Below are 17,548 nucleotides of genomic sequence, written 5' to 3'. Positions count from 1 at the left end.
GCTTGTCTGTCACAACTCCTCGAGAACCGTTTGGTTCCCCCACGCGTCCTTTCTTTTCCTTAATTTACGGCAATCATACCTGCTTTCGGCTGTAGCTTATCTGTCACAGCTCCTCGAGATCAGTTTGGTTCCCCCACGTGTCCTTCACGAGCCAACAGCTTTTCCGTGTTTTCGGGTGACTTTAATCCAACGCGTAGATTTAATCTCAGAGATCGTCGATCCAACGGTGGAGATCTGCTCACTCGTTCTATAAATAGGTGCATTCTGAGGGACTGTTCACTCCAAAAGAAAATTCTTCCGAGTTCCAGCCTTTCTCTCTCAACCTTTCAGCCTTTCTTTCGAAACTCAAATCCTTTCTTCATCAACATGGAACCACGAACTCTGCAACTAATGGAGTTACAAACCCAGCAACAAATGGAATTACAAACCCAGCAACCAACCGAGGAGGGAGGAAGCATCCAAGCAGCCGGGAGTAGTAACCGGTGGGCTCCCACACCGCCTCAACTAAGAATCCTCAAGGGCCTTTACTATGATAAGGGTTTTAAGTACCCAACTCCAGAGCAGATTCAAGAGATCTGCCTTCATCTGAAACATTATGGGCAGATCGAGGACAAGAACGTCTTCTTTTGGTTCCAGAACCTCAAGGCTCGTGAGAGGCAGAAGTTGAAGGAATTTCGGAACGTTCGGGTTGGTGGCTCTCTCGATCTCAATTTTGGATCCACTAGTTCTACTGATGATGGTAGGTCCATTGATCTAAACTTTGGTTCCACTGGTTCTACTAGTACTGACAGATCCATTGATCTAAATTTTGGGTCACGTGTCGGCTATGGTGTTGATGGATCGATCATGGAACAACGAGGAGAATATCACCAGGAGATTGAAACCCTTCCACTATTCCCCATGCATGGTGAGGACATCTTTGGCAACATGAAGACTACTTCCGTGGGAGGTAGCGGCTATGGCGGTGGCTCTCGCATTTCCCTTGAGCTCAGCCTCAACTCCTACGGAAATGCAGACATAGTTTAGTATAGAGTATTTTAATTATTATTATTATTTTTTTAAATTTTTTTTTTTTTTTTGTAAATAGCTTAATTTAATAAGACTGAATGAATGCAGTTTTTTTTTTTTTTTAATATAAAGGACTCAAAAATAAAAGACAAATATATATAAATATAGGACTCAAAATGAAAGACAAAAATATTTATAGGACTCAAAATGAAAGACAAAAAAAATAAATCCCTTCCCCCACACTTAAATATTGCATTATCCTCAATGTAATCAATTAAAAGCATGCAATGAAATAAGTAAGCATAGATAGAAGACATTTACGAAAACAAATCCTAAAATAAAAACTAAAGAGAAAAATTGAAAAATAAAAAGAAATAGGGAAAGAGAAAGCAAATCTGATTATATTCTGAATTGGGTTGCCTCCCAAGTAGCGCTTGTATTTTACGTCTTGCAGCCAGACAGTACCTACATTAAATAAAGTTAGTAACTATAATTAACAAAGAAATACAAAATAAAAACAAGTATAACTATTAATTACAAACTACAAGTATAATTAACAAGTATATTGTACATAAGACACAAGTTAAGTACTCAAGTGAGTATAAAACGTGAAAAGTATTTTTACAAGTTTAAAGTGTGAAACAACAAAATAATTTACACGTATAGAGTATTCACAAGTATTTCTTTTATTATAAACATTATTGATATCGAATCAAATTCCAAGCGGTAAATCAAGTGGACGTGCGACCCAAGTATAGTCGCCTAGACACAAACTCCCTTTCAAATCGTTTGGGCAACCTTACTGAAATGGCCAGGTGGGGGAGGGCGAACACGAGAGGAAAAATCCATTTTGGCATGAGCTACTCCCACATAGTGGTTTAGGCCCATTTGCAAGCACTTCTGGATTCAAAAACCCGTCATGAACGTTGTCCCCTTCGCATAGGCTATACTTACTAAGATGAAAAAGTTCATAAGTGTGAAGACAGTTCAACAAGTGTTAATAAAGGCCGCCCTCAACCTTAAGGGACCTGAGCTAGGTACCAATAAGGGGTTTAGGTCAATATTAATAAAAGAGACTTCACCTATTCCTCTCAATTTACAACCTACAATTAAAATTCGTGTTCAATAATATAAATAATATTTAAACTAAGTTTTAAACAATTTATATACAAAAAATATATACAATAAATGACACAATTTAGCAAGTGATTTTTCAATCCCCGGCAACGGCGCCAAAAATTGATGCGCTCAAAGCAAGCGCATAATTTAACCCTGAAATATGTCGTTAGTAGTATAAGCAAATAGGGATCGTTCTATTCCGGGGATTGAGGGTACACTTGTAATTGTGTAACAAATAAAGAAAAGTATTATTTACAAAAATAAAATAAAGAATATAAATATATACAATTGTATAAACAAATAAAGAATTAAAATAACAAAGTATTATTTACAAAAATAAAATAAAGAATATAAATATATACAATTGTATAAACAAATAAAGAATTAAAATAACAAAGTATTATTTACAAAAATAAAATAAAGAATAAATATATACAAGTGAACAAAAATAAGGGGGGTTTAGGATTCTTAAAATTAAAAATAAAAATAAAGAAAATAAAGAAAACGTAAAAACATATATACAAGGGTGGAACGCAAGGAACAAAGATCAAAATCAATTCCATGTAATCAAATTCGATTCAAACCCTATAATTGTTCTTCCAAGTCATGAGAGAGGAGTTGATCATGTGAAACATTCGAAAGCAAATGATTTCCCATATTTTACTTTTCAATGCTAATTAACCTAAGCGAAAGCACCTAGATTAATCCTATCAAACATGCAATCAAACCCTAGAAAGCTAGTCAATCATGTCATGTTTAACGCATTACACATAGAGAAAGGCTATCAACTCAAGTGTACAACTTAGTATGAATAAGTTCACCTAATTGCAATCCTCTTCAATTGAATTCGATTTTTGTCCAAAACCTTTACTACTTTGATTTAAGTTTACACAAAACGAAAAGTCGATTTCATGTTCTTAAACCTAGCACCAATTACATGCAAATCCTATAAGTGTCGACCCAAATAAGATAAACATATAAAAGTTTTCTATCAAGCAAATTCAATCGAACAAACTCACATAAGCAACTTAGAATCACAATTATGGAATTCGAAAACTTTATTTAAACATAGAAGTTGGGTTTAAACTTTACCCTAAACATTATTGTTAACTAGAAACAAGTTCATACGAAATCAAACAAGGAAACCAAAAAGGTTACAAGGAAAAGGAACGAATTACACCGTGAGTGGAGATGGAGATGGAGAGCTAGATGGTTGGATCTTGAATCTTGGAAGCAAGCCTTCAAGGTGGATGATGGAGGATATGATCTTCACGGCTCCTTCTTCTTCTTCCTCTCCTTGCTTGAAAACGCAGAACTTTGCAACTAGAGAATGGAGAAGGAAAATGGAAAGGAAATGGAGAGACAAAGAAGATGAAATGGATGAAGGAATTGGTATTTTGAGAGTGAGAGGAGAAGTGTATTTATAGCCCAAAAAATGATGAATGGAGGGTGGAGATGAACATAAATGAAGGGCTAGATATGTTAGACAAATTTGTAAAAAATATCTTCCCACTTGTTTATCACTTGTTCAACTTGAATTGATTTTCCTCCTCAAGATTTTCCACTTGGTTGCAACTTTGATTTTCCTCCTCAAGATTTTCCACTTGCTTGCAACTTTGATTTTCCTCCTCAAGATTTTCCACTTGCTTGGAGGTCCTAAAAATAGAAACTAATAAGAAAAATAGAAACTTTCCTAAAATGAAAAATGGCAACTTACTAAAAATGATAAATAGAAACTACAAAAATATAAACTTTCTACAAATAGGAACTTTCCCGATCAAAGAATGGAAACTTTCCTAAACAGGGTTTTAATAAGGAAATAACGTAAGAAATGTAGGGAAATGCAGTTAAAACGTCGCATTAAAATGCTCCTATCAATGGGAATCAGTGTCCGGTTAGTGGAGTGGATACTACACATACTCGTGTCCAAGCCAATATTGACGAGAAAGTGGAGATCACAGCTCCATCCTTGAGTTTTAATGCAGGTACTTTCATGGACGACATGTTTCGTTTCCACCGGTCAATAGGGCTCTATTTAGTCATGACACTCCTAGACGTAAACCTATCATACTGCGGGAGAAGTTTCTTCCCAAAAAACTGAAAAATACACTGGCCTTAGTCCCAGTCTCTGACTCACTCGACTGCACCGAGTCTTCTCCTCATGATAATGCTAGGGTTGAACATATTGTGCCGGTTCTCATTGAAGTTGACAAAGACACAGGGCAGTCTGATGAAAAGTCTGAAAGTGACACAAATGTTCCTATCAAGGTGGAGCCAAGAATTGAGAAGAGTGTATGCCCTCCCACCTCTGAGGCCTCTCCCAAAAAGTTGAAGATTTTGCTCCCGAACTTGTTCAAACATGTGGATATGCATGATGCTCCAACAAAGAAGTTGAAAATCCCATGTTTCCAGACTAAATTTTCATCAAGGTCTCTAGGACACTTGGAAGCCTCGGGCAGCATTCTTGTGCCAAAGGAGCCAATCGTGGAAATTGGAAAGGAGCCAAAAAAGAAGAGAGGAAGGTCACTTGGATCGAAAAATAAAAATCCACCCAAATCAACGAAGATTGCTGCTGCACAAGCAACTTGTTTTGAGTACCTTACTAAACCTCCTAGCCCTAGTGAGAAGGGCAAGGAGAAAATTTAAGTTATTTTTTTGTTTTGTGACTTAGCCTATTTACTATACTTTTGTGTAGTTTATAGGCTCACTTGGAATAAGTTAGCATTGATTTGTATTAGTGAGTGGTGCTAGTATATTGCTCGTCTTACTTGCTTATGAGCAGTGACTGATATGTATCTGTGCCGTTCTGGCTTTAGTGCATGAAAACCTTATTATTATTGATTCAAAAAAAAAAAAACATTTCATTTAAGAGCATTTTTAGTCGACTCTCTATTTTAGCTCCTTAGTTATTTGGAAGAGCATGTTTAGTTTTTTATCTATTTTAATTAGCAGCTGCACCCGATTTCTAAGTGACTCTCTGATCATGTCTCCAATTTTCATGGACCCAATTTGGGTTCCTAAAATTGTCATCAGAAAATCTCGATTGGATTGTTACTTAATTGACTAAGTCTTCGATGTGAGGCTTGTGTCCCAATTTCCAATGTGAGAATTTGATTTGTTAATTGATTCACTAAGTCTCCAATGTAGGACTTATGCCTCAATTTCCAATGTGAGAATTGGACTTGTTAATTGATTGCACATGCAGACCGAGAGCTACATTGCAGGTGAGGGGGCATGTTAAAAATTTCACATTAGTAAAGTGACAAAAAATAATATAACTTATATGTGAGTAACTCCCAATTGTACCGAGACATTTTATGTTTAAACTAAGTACCTAACGATGATATAATTGGGACAATATCGGTATATGGTAGGCTACGAGACACACTTATCGCTGTTTAAAAAGTTGCTCCACTAATCACTTAAGGAGTTGTCACTTTAACTATATGCTGATGTCTTTGTAGTCTCTCGATCAAAAAATTACCTTGATTATTATGTGCAACAGTCTATGCGGTTGACTCTAAATATCATCGGATATTGTCTTTTTTTTTTTTTAGGAAAAGGGATAACTTCATTCATTTATCCATGGCCAGAAGACAATTACATCAAATGCTGTCTTACACCAAAATCATAAATGGTATAAGCTACCGAGCAAAGGACAGGTGACCCTCACTGCTAACACATTCGCTCATTTATAAGCCTAATCATATGAACACAAGTCCAAACTATCTAAATCCTTGTAATAGCAACCCTAGCCTCCTAGAGACCTCAATTGGTGTACAGCTAGTGAAGCAAAATTAAACAGCAAGAGACCATATTCAGATGCTAGACCAAGAGACACTAAATAGTGTAATCGAACCAAACATCCTGCATAAGTTCTCCCGGGTCCCAAATCCAAGCCCAAAGAGAAATTTGACCCAACAGAAAATTGAGTCGGGCCCCACAACAGCCCAACATTCTAGAAGCCAGATTTGATATGGGCACCCAGCGTCGGGCACCCAGAGATGGCTGTCGTCCGTCAGTCACCCAAAGCTTCGTCTGCACCCAACAAAGCCGCCAGCCTCCCTGGATGAAGGATCCGATCAGCCAAGCCATCGACTCTGGGTCCCAAATCCAGATCTTCCATAGAGTTCGTGGGTACCGCATCGCACTGATATGAAATCCCAAGAACAAGGTGCCCAGATTCAGTGCTTGAGTACGAACATCGCCGCCATACGTCTGCAGCCACAGCAGCCACAATACCTTCCACCACAGGAAGATTCTGATTCCTGTGCCTCCATCGAAAATCTTCCAATCCCTAAAAGAAGGAAGATGCCGCTCCAGCCCGATCTCGGGTCTCCTCACCCAGCCTGGGAGTTGTCCCCGCTGTGGTCGCCGACGGAAACTGAGCCAGTCCAAACAACCTGTAATCCGCCTCTCCCCGACACGAGGAAAGAGCTGATCAAAAGTCAGCCTCAAACGTAGATTAAGTGGAGGCGGCAGAGTCCTCCCTGGTAGCCGCACCAAGGGAGCGGCGCTAGGGTTCGGCGAGGAAAGGCTCTTGACCCTCTCGACTCTCATTCTGCATGCATTTGTATTCCTCATCGGATATTGTCTTAATTAATCATAACCGGCATTTAGTCCATTAGCTGGTTAATTAAGCCAACAAGCCTGCATGTAATTAACGTAGTTTTTTTTTTAAAAGAACATCAATGTTATTAGTGATGAAGTATCCATTTATCGTTTTGGATGTAAGAAATTTCTTTTTACACATTCGTGACTTCTTTCTTGGCACGCAACTCCAACGATAACAGACTCCCTCAATAAGTTTATGTTTTGCAAGTCTCACCCAAAGGCGGCCCTGAGGGCTACTACCTGAGGCGGCTGCCTCAGGCCACCACTCTCCGACGGGCCTCCGTCAAGTTTTTTTATTTTACATATATTCGTTTATGATTATATAAAAGTTTTTCGCGTATCAACTACAAAGCAGCCATGCTAGTGCAGTGGTAATATAGATGTGATGGTGTTTGTATCATCAAGGTTCGAAACACATTGTGGCCTTTTTTTTTTCTTTATTAGTTTAATTGCACTTTTTGTCTTTTTTTTTTTGTCTTAATTAGTTTCTTTGCAATTAAAATTTTTTGTTCCTTCTTTTTCCAGCTTCTATGGAAAGAATATTTTGAAATTGAATATTAATGTACTTGCCATTTGTTATTCTTTGGTTTCTTTTGTAGTTAAATATATTCTGTTCTTTTTTATTTTTTCAACTTAATTCTAAGTGAAAAATTATTTTGGAATTGAACACCTTTTTTTTTCCTTGCATTAACATTAATGTAGAGGTTTAATTTCTATATATATATATATATATATATATATATATAAATTTGTTCGATTATATGAATTTTATTATGTGAGGCCACATTTAAATTATTTGCCTCAGGCCATCAAAATGTCAGGACCGACCCTGGTCTCACCTCATGTGGGTTTCATGACCTCATTATGCAACCTTTTGTTCTGGTCACCTAATTTTCTCTCTTTTTTCTTCTTTTAGAAACCAAATCATCTGTACTCAATAAGTCCATGCCCACAAGAAGCGCGCAGTACGTACGTACGTACGTACGAACAAAGTACAAGTACAGAATCAAGCAGAAAGTAAAACATGAAATAAGCGCTCGAGGGCGGGTGACACACACACACATCAAGATACGTTAGTTAGTACCCCCAAGAAGACGCTTGAGTTTCTGAATCTGAACGGTGTCAAGTAATGTAGACTTGGCTATGATTTCAGTAGGTAAATTGTTTTGAAACAGAGCAGTTTCCAGAGTCTGCACACCTGGGTTTGCACTACTGAAGCTGGCATATGCAAGTGCTGGAGCATCACCCACATTCACTAGGAAGTGAAACAAACCTTGAGGAAAAACCATAGTATCACCCTTGTTCAGAGTCTTTACATAAGGCTTATTATTCGAGGCAATGAAACCGGCAACTACTGTTCCTTCCACAAGGATTACAAGTTCTGTAGCGTCACGGTGTGAGTGAATCGGGACAACTCCACCAACAGCAAAGTCTGCACGAACCAGTGCAACGCCTAGGCCATTGAGACCAGGAAAGTTAACAGCAAATGCAGCCGATAGCCCGATTTTGTTGATACTTGAGATGTTACCAGCAACTCTTAGGCCAGAGAACACGAAGTCATCTACAGTAACCTTTGCGGGATCTTTGCAAGCGTACCCTGCAGGGCTTTGAGGAGCTGCATAGTCTGCAACACAAAAGTCTTGCATAGCAGCATAGGAACTGGAGAGAATGACAGAAAACACGAAGAAGACACTGGAAATCATCTTGATCGATATACGTAAAATTAAGCTGATGAGCTTATGTATCTTCTTTCTTTGGTCTAGTTATGTGTCTTGGTCACCTAATCTACATACCTAAGAATACGACTTTAAATAGTAAAGGTTTGGCTGCCTAGCTAAAATATTACTCAACAGTATTGCTTGTCTTATCATCATGCTATTAGCTAGCTTACAAGTAACAGTCATTTTAGCAACTTGTACAATCATTATATAGGACGTCTACCTAGTCATACATAAGGATTTGCGTATAAATATGAAAACATATGTATAGAGTTAATACGAAAAAAAAAAAGTGGAGGATTAATGCACTAATTAACTTTTTCTTCTTACCCCCACTGATTTCTCGTGAGGTTGTAAAATGGATCATTAAAGCATAGTTTGACTAGATCATGATCGTTTAGTGCAGGCACACAAACATATACATTGTCATGATCGTTTAGTGCTTTTACAGGTCCGAAGGAGAACAGCAAATGGCTACTTAGATTCAAGCCATGTCATGCAATTTGGGAATAAGAGACAAAGCGAGGATTTCATCTTCACTTACATGGGTACAAAGCCTGAAAATGATAACTATACTTGCTTCAAGTACACGGCATCACCATCGACCTCAAGGCCAAGGGTTGTCAGCCAACGCATCGCAGACCTCCTCCATCTTCGGTGCAAGGTTGGTTATAAGCTGCACTCAAGCTATCAATCTGAATAATTAAATTTTCCAGAATATGAATTTGGATGCTGTTCAGTTCGACAATGCCCCTGATGGCTCCGATGTGAAGCTTGAAGCTCACAAACAGCTCATTGATGAAATTTCTCGGAGGAAAAATGTGGATTATAACTTAAAGCAGATAGGGAGCTTTTGTTTGGGTATGACAAGAGTTCAGAAGTGATGAAGAATGTTAGGACTCCGGGGGAACCTCTAGTAGATGATTGGGACTGCCTTAAGATGCTTAAGTAATTAAGCACCATAGTTATATATTACTCGCAAAAGAAATGTAGCCTTAGTCAAGCATGTACGTGTATATTTAGTAGTGTTTTAACTGATTGACAACTGTTCATTGATGTGAGGTTTATAATAAGTCTCACACCAATTAAAAATTCTACTCGTCCGTTCATTGATGCTAGAAAAACCCTAATTGAAAACATACTTCAGTGATTTTAATTATCGCATTACTGCTGGCTAATTATTTTTAAATCTTTCATGCGGGTGGAAACTTATGAGAAACATTGTGGATTTTTTTATCAAGTTATGGAAGGAAACACACGAGAGCTATTGCCAACATGTGCAATACTGGAGTTACGCCGGAACAAATGGCTGCTGCATGTGTTCAAACCTGTCATATATATGAAATCACCTCTCTCTTAATTCCCTTGCTATACCATAAAATGATTAATGAATAAATTGATATCACATGGGATATTAAAGCCTAGCTTCCCATATGATTCGATCGTTACTGTCGTATGTGAATGCACCAATGTTTACATAATTACATGTGCACGTACTAGTGTTGGTTTTTAGTCTTTTACCAAGAAAAAAAAACATTTGAGATTATTAAGCACTATTCTTGGACTTTCTCAGTATAACAATGCGATCTAATTGTGTTTTGCATACCTTGAAAGGTTCATTTTATATAGTGAATTACAATTTATCTATTGGATGCCATTTTACATGGTAATTAACCTTCTAATTTCACGAGAAGGTACGTATTATGTTACATTTTCCTCCTCATCAATCATTCGACATATCAACTTTACATTACCACTTGGTTAGGCATCTGACTTGATGATGACAAAATGACGATAAATTTAACCAAGTTCAAGAAAGATTGCCAGCAAAAAGTCTCGACATATGACATCGAGACTCGCATGAAATATCCATTTATAATGTTTGAAACTTCCTAAGTGATAAAGTAATTTGAGGTTCATAACTAAACTAATTTGTAATGGATGGAGCTGACCCAAATTCTTATAAAAACCATAGGCAATGTCCTGATTTTCTCATGTGGGATTCATATTCTGAAAATCAAGGTGAATTAAGAGAGAGATTAATAATATTCCTAGCTTTTGGCTTTTGTTTTGTTCCATACGAACAATCCTAGCTAGATCTAACCAAGAGCCAATTAACGACAGTGATATATATTCACAAAGTAAAGTTTTTGGATCTTGTTTTGAATAATTTCGAACCCTTAATAACTACTATAGTCTGTTTGGTTTATATAAATATTGTTAATAATTATTAGTCGCGTAAAAAGGATTATACAGGAGAGGATGTTAATCCAGGAGAGTTTCATGCTATTAGTGTTGAAAATAAAACTGCTCTCATGGGATGAACTAGCAAGGTTGTGGATATAAATGGTTCAAATGACCATTTTTTCATACACACCGACTATGGCTATCATAGGAAACTTGGTAAGCAATTTCAACTAATAAAAATTCCAAGTACTCTGATCTTCCTATTGAACCCTGATGGTCTGATGGACATATCATATGAAATTAATGCACGCAAGTGAATAAGTTTTACTTATGTTTTACATATGCTAAAGGCCTCGATCATCATCTCGTGAAGACAATCGAGCATGGTAAAAGCAAGCTAGGTGAAACTGGCACAGGAGTTCTTCAAAAAGATGAAGGAAATTGTATCAGGACGTTCAATAGATCGTACTACTGCACAATGTCACACATGAATTTCACCTGGTAAAGGGAACAGAAGTCACTGCCTGATAACTTCACATTCGACTACTAGTTGTAACACTAGTAGAATTTGTTCAATGATATCTCAATAGGGAGGAGCTAGAAATTTTATGCAAGTATGACAAGCTTTTCTACTAAAGCATATGGAGCAACTCAAATAGTAGATTCTCATACTGATTAGTTTCTTGTTGCTATTAGAAAAATGACACATGATTAGTCTGCAAAGTAATTTCAGGGACTCGATCGATTTGAAAGGGACGTTAATTGAAAAGGTGTGGCATCATGTCTATCGCTCATTTAATTAGATAGTAATGCTTGTCTGATAAGATAGCTGACATCTTTCTTGTAATCGATTATAATTGGAATCTGACATTTCAAATAGTTATGGATCATTGAGAAAGAGTCCTGACCTAATAGTTTGTTTCATTAGCACGTTTGATTCATCCTATTACTTTCTAACACAGTATCAGAAATGAAGCGTAGAAGACAACGTTCTTTTCTATATGTGGGGTGAATTATTTTATTAAGATCGATCTTGTCTTACCTTGCGTATCGTCATTTGATGCAAATACAATACTGATCGAAACCCTAATTAAATTTTATGATAATCTATATCATATGAACGCAATGCATTCGCAGACATTAGTCCATGTCATAGCTACTTAAATTGATTAGTACATTTTGTTAGAGCTAATAATCATCAACTTCAATGAAATTGTGATCAAATTTAACTAGGAATCAACAAGTACTAGGTGGCTAGCTAGCTATATTAACTAAATTAATGTTGTCCCTGCTACAAGTTTTCTCTAAGAATGGAAAATGAAAGAAGCCGATGCCATCACCAGACCAATTAATTATAGAGTCATTATCTATTTGATCATGACTAGACAATGACATTAAATTAAAACTTGTAATAAGTATACATATATAGGTTGTGTACGCCCGTGGTGCTAATTGAGAACAAGCCAAGGTTAGCTCAATCCCATTCACATCCAATACACCCTTTATAAGTAATTTCGTTTCTTGTACTACTTATTCTTCTTCATATATGCTACCGCTGGCTATTAATACGTAAACTCCAAAACCAGTAGTTTCCATTATGGGAAAAAATTAATTAATTGTGGATCGATCTTAAGCGTGAGAACAAAAGTGATTATTCCTTTTAAATGATAATTAAGAATAAGCCACCATATGGTAGTGGACCACGTCAAATACCAAGCTTGATTGATCATGCATGATGAAGAATATTGGGGTGCGATAATGAATAATCAGACTAATTTTTGTAAAACAATCTAAATTCAATAGGAAAGAACATGATAATGATAGAAAATGTATAGAAGTATAGGATGATTTTTTTATTATTAAATCAGTTTTGCATCCATTTTAATTGGGAGATTTATCTCTACGCCCACTACCAAATTTCCATTCAGAATGAGAGGTTCCATGAATATCAGTTTGAATCCATATCTGAGTCCTTCAGTTAAATTTTTAAGAACCCTAGCTAAGAAATACCTTAACTATTGAAAAGTTAAAACTTAGAAGTTAAATTAGGAAGGCTAAAGTGGTCAGTATATTATTAAGAAGAATTTGTATTTTAACTTTCTTATTCACTCTCACTTACTGGATCGCTGACAAAGTTTTTGGATATCCAAATGTTTCACCAAATTATGTAACTTTCCAACATTGTTGCAGATAGATACATCACTACGTATCTCATCAAAAAGTTGGCAGTTGGGTCAATTTAGTTTACCACTTAAGCTTGAATGTTGCATATATGTGATTTTTTTTCTTAAAATGATTAAATAAAGAATGAGGCAATAGCGTATAATCTGTATAGTGCCTCATTAATTTTGGAAGTTAGATCTGAACCACTCATTTTAGCCACTACACGTCTATAAATTGAGCATGCACTACTTGTTACAAGAGCACACTTAGATCTGAGAGCTTGAGTACGTGAAGCCTTTGAGCAATTTCTTTCCCAAGACATTGAGAAGTTTAAATTCTTGGTAAGCTGGAAGCTTGATCAATTAATTTATAGGTTTAGCTCTTTAGAGGGTGTTAACCTCATTTCAAGCATCTATTAGTCAATATAGCACCTAAACCTCGTTAAGTTTTGGACTTCTAATCAAGCCTGCTTGATTGTGTTTCTACAGGTTATCTTAATCTGCAGAATGAGTATTCAAGGTTTAGTAGTACTTCTTTTTCTGTCTGTTTTGAGTGTGAGTACTATTGGGAGCACTCTTGTTGAAAATGGTTCTACGAGTACCACTCATCATAAGTCCAAGGGAAAAAGATGGGCACTTCTAATTGCTGGTTCAAATGGTTACGATAACTATCGACACCAGGTCATTTAATTAAATTTATCCAAATCTAGCTAGCATCAAGTAATAGTTAAACTTTTGTTTGATATATTCAGATATGGTCTTCTTATGTGAAGAGTAATAAGAAGTCTAAGTAATGCGCTACATATATATATGCAGGCTGATGTATGCCATGCATACCAGATACTTAAGAAAGGTGGACTCAAAGATGAAAACATTATTGTCTTCATGTATGATGATATTGCTAACAACACAGAAAACCCTAGACCTGGTGTCATTATCAACAAGCCAAACGGCAAGGATGTCTACCACGGAGTTCCCAAGGTTTGAATTTTTGTTTTATGGATAATAATAATTTGTTATTAATTAAAATATGCATGTTTTAACCCTAAATAGCTTGATGCAGGATTACACAGGAGATGATGTTAACTCACACAATTTCTACGCTGCTATTCTCGGAGAGAAAACTGCACTCAAAGGAGGAAGTGGCAAGGTTCTGGAGACTGGTCCAAATGACCATATTTTCATATATTACACTGATCATGGTGCTACAGGACTTCTTGGTTAGTAATTTTTGTTAATTTCTCAGACCAAAAATAAATAAAAACGACCAATATGTTAAATTTAAATAAAATATTTAATTGATGAACAGATAAATAATTCTAACAAATTAATATTGCATGGTCACACATATGAATGAAATGTTGTTTCAGGGATGCCTAGTGAAAGTGACTTTGTTTATGCTAAAGATCTGATACATGTGCTGAAAAAGAAGCACGCTGCTAAAGGTTACAAAAGCATGGTGAGAGTTTTCACTTCAGTAGTAACTGATATACAATCTAGCCTCCATAGAGATAGATTAATTTGAATTATTATTTTTGGTGAATTATGAACTTATGAACTCTTTTACGCTTTGACAAAAAAAAAAAAAAGGTGTTTTACCTTGAAGCTTGTGAGTCTGGGAGTATGTTTGAGGGTTTGCTTCCAAAGAATATGAACATTTATGCTACTACAGCATCAAATGCAGAGGAGAGTAGTTATGCAACATACTGTGATGGTGATCCTGGTGTTCCTACAGAATTCGGTACTTGTTTGGGAGACTTGTATAGTATTTCCTGGTTGGAGGATTGGTAAGATATATCTAGTAGAGTTTTTGTTTATATGATGATGTCTAACTAGTGACTTTCTAATATAGTTTGAATCAAAAGCTAACTGTGATTTTTGGTGCAATCACTTTGAGATCAGCGATGCAAATGATCTGCGGAAAGAGACTTTTGGGGTTCAATATAAAAGGGTAAAAGCAATGAAATTTTTCACACTATCAGATCTTTAGGGAACTTAATTTGTTTATAATTTGTAATTTTGTATGCATATTGTCCTTGAAAATGAGAATAATATGATCATGCTTGTTGACTAAGTTACAGGTCCGAAGCAGAACAAATGAATCTCATGTTATGCAGTATGGAGATATGAGTCACATAAAGGAATTCCTCTACACTTACATGGGGGCAACTCCTAAAACTCATAGCTATGCTCCCTTCACATCCTCGCCTTCGGAATCAATCTCAAGGACTGTTAGCCAGCGGGATGTAGCCCTCCTATATTTTCTGCAAAAGGTTTCCATACTTCAATTCTGATTTTTTATATTTTATATTTTTTACAATATGAACTAGCTGGTTTTTGGAAGTACTTAAAAATTTCAAAATGTTTTACATTTCCTCTGTTTATTTTTCAGTTAAACAGAGCTCCAACTGGATCTCATGAGAAGATCGAAGCTCAAAAGCAGCTACGTAAAGAAATTGCTCGAAGGAAACATGTGGACTACAGCATAACCAAAATAGGGGAGCTTCTGTTTGGGACCGAGAGGAGCTCAAAAGTATTGATGAATGTCAGGCCTTCGGGACAACCTCTAGTGGATGACTGGGAGTGCTTCAAGATGTTTGTAAGTTAACTCTCCTAGCTATCAGATTTTTTTTTTTTACACACTTTATTGATTGCATCTCTCAGTTGTTGAATTGGAGTTCTTTCCTATGCAGATAAGGACTTATGAGAGTCGCTGTGGAAAGCTATCGAAATATGGAATGAAATACACGCGAGCTTTTGCCAACATGTGCAATGCCGGGGTCAGCCTAGAGAAACTTGTTGCAGTGTCTGATCAAGCTTGTTCTAAGAAACATGTCTAATCTGAAAATGGCTGTACTAAAAATGTATGCTAGCTGGTTACTTGCTTTGGGTTGTTTATCTTTTATGACATATGTAACATGCGTACGTGTATGTGAATATGTGATGTTACATTATTAGCTTTTTTATGAAAATAAAAATTATAAGTTAATAAAGATCGAATCTTTCACAAATGTGATATATATTGTCGATCTGCAAGTCTGACCGGTACTTATAAACAGAAGTCCAATTTTCTGCCTTGATCACAGTCCATTCTAGTGAGGAACTGTTCAGAGTCCATCAGAAGGTTTTAATCAAGTATATTCATGATAATATATGGACATCGGACTAATATATATGAGTTGTTCACCTTAATGTGATGAAGAACACCTGGGAGTAATGCCTGGGAATTGAGATATAAGATATATCCTTATCTATGAGTTTGTAACCAGTGAGGAAAAAAAGAAATAAAAGAAAAAGAAATACATTTAATTAAGTAAAAACTTCAGCAAAACAATATTGTCTTCAGTCAAGAAAAGTTAAGAGATACACAGTGCACAATTAGAAAAACTATCGACATTAACATAAGACCCTATATAATAGTTCTCATTCTCTCAGTCTGATATAAAAGCAAGGAGGACTGAAAGATGAGAACATCATCGTTTTCATGTACGACGATATTGCATCAGACAGAGAAAATTCCAGGCCTGGTGTCATTATCGATCAACAATCGAAATGGTATTGATGTTTACAATGGAGTTCCCAAGGTTTAATTTCACCCATTGGAGAGATCAGCTTGATTAGTTCAATACTATTTTTTACTAGAATTAGTTTTTTCTTTTCTTTTCAAGCAGGATTATGCATTAGGTGATGTTAATATAGTCAATCTTTTCGCTGTTATTCTCGGAAACAAAAGTGACCTCATTGGAGAAAGTGGCAAAGTTCTCGACAGTGGTCCCAAATGAACACATCTTCATATATTATTCTGGCCATGGTGATCCAGGATTACTCGGTTAGTAACTTTAAGATAAAGAAACTTATTTTCTAAACAAAGATGATTGAATAAGCAAGCACTATAATGAAGGAAGAACTAAGTCTAGTTCTATTATATATGCAGGGATGCTTGATATATAGTCATTCTATGTATGCCAAAGATCTCAGACATGTGCTGAAGAAGAAGCATCATCATGCTAAAGGGTACAAATTAGGGATGGTAAGAATTTCCAGTACAGTATATATATATAGTAATTGATATGTAGTACTAAGTTTTTTATCTCTCTTTTACCAATATTATGTATTCTACCTTGAAGCTGCATTTGGAGGGAGTCTATTTGAGGGTCTCCTGCCAGATAGAATGAGTATCTATGCTACTGCAGCATCACGAGAAAGTTTTGCAGCATGTCAACATGATCCTGCTGTTCCTGCAGAATATGCCACCTATTTGGGAGACTTGTATAGTATTTCTTGAATAGAGGATTGGTATGTTATATACTTCTATTCTAGTTGAACAATGTACATTGATGAATCATATTTTGACATATTTAGAACAAATGTACATACTAATCACCTTGCTGTTGTTTCAGTGACTATCGGTAATTTTCACATTGAGAGCAGTGACAACCAAGATATGCGAAGAGAAACTTTGATGGAGCAATATGAAATGGTAAAATAATGAAACTTTGTCACACTTACAGCATTTATGAGACTTTCACTATGTTAGATAAAAATTTGCATATCAGATGCATATGTATAATGTCAGTGACAATGTGAATCATATATGTCAACTGTACGCACGTACAAGTCCGAAGAAGAACAATTAGATCTCATGTTATGCAGTACGAATATATGAAACATGCACATGATTTCCCATTCACGTAAATTGATGCAAATCAACAAAGAATAACTTACATTACAGCAAAATCA

General features: G+C 36.1%; 2 protein-coding genes across 2 annotated transcripts; one reads left to right on the top strand and one right to left on the bottom strand.

The window, feature by feature from the left end:
* Positions 1–7,723: 7,723 nt before the first annotated feature.
* On the bottom strand, positions 7,724–8,535 carry LOC112189571 (auxin-binding protein ABP19a). The gene has a single exon (XM_024328916.2). It carries the CDS (start codon positions 8,442–8,444, stop codon positions 7,815–7,817), a length of 630 nt encoding a protein of 209 aa, XP_024184684.1. The 5' UTR covers positions 8,445–8,535; the 3' UTR covers positions 7,724–7,814.
* Positions 8,536–13,078: 4,543 nt separating this feature from the next.
* On the top strand, positions 13,079–15,720 carry LOC112184811 (vacuolar-processing enzyme). The gene is made up of 10 exons (XM_024323046.2): positions 13,079–13,150; positions 13,298–13,489; positions 13,625–13,789; positions 13,872–14,028; positions 14,179–14,267; positions 14,399–14,595; positions 14,711–14,759; positions 14,890–15,081; positions 15,201–15,407; positions 15,502–15,720. Exons 2-10 carry the CDS (start codon positions 13,316–13,318, stop codon positions 15,646–15,648), a joined length of 1,377 nt encoding a protein of 458 aa, XP_024178814.1. The 5' UTR covers positions 13,079–13,150; positions 13,298–13,315; the 3' UTR covers positions 15,649–15,720.
* Positions 15,721–17,548: the final 1,828 nt, after the last annotated feature.

This window comes from Rosa chinensis, chromosome 2 (genome assembly GCF_002994745.2).
Source record: "Rosa chinensis cultivar Old Blush chromosome 2, RchiOBHm-V2, whole genome shotgun sequence".
Taxonomy (NCBI): Eukaryota; Viridiplantae; Streptophyta; class Magnoliopsida; order Rosales; family Rosaceae; genus Rosa; species Rosa chinensis.
This window is presented reverse-complemented; position numbering and strand designations above follow the sequence as displayed.

Coding starts and splice junctions, on each gene's coding strand:
- LOC112189571 (XM_024328916.2), bottom strand. CDS start 8,444: ATGATTTCCAGTGTCTTCTTCGTGTTTTCTGTCATTCTCTCCAGTTCC.
- LOC112184811 (XM_024323046.2), top strand. CDS start 13,316: ATGAGTATTCAAGGTTTAGTAGTACTTCTTTTTCTGTCTGTTTTGAGT. Junction 13,490..13,624: donor ACGATAACTATCGACACCAG/GTCATTTAATTA, acceptor ATATATATGCAG/GCTGATGTATGCCATGCATA. Junction 15,408..15,501: donor GGGAGTGCTTCAAGATGTTT/GTAAGTTAACTC, acceptor TTTCCTATGCAG/ATAAGGACTTATGAGAGTCG.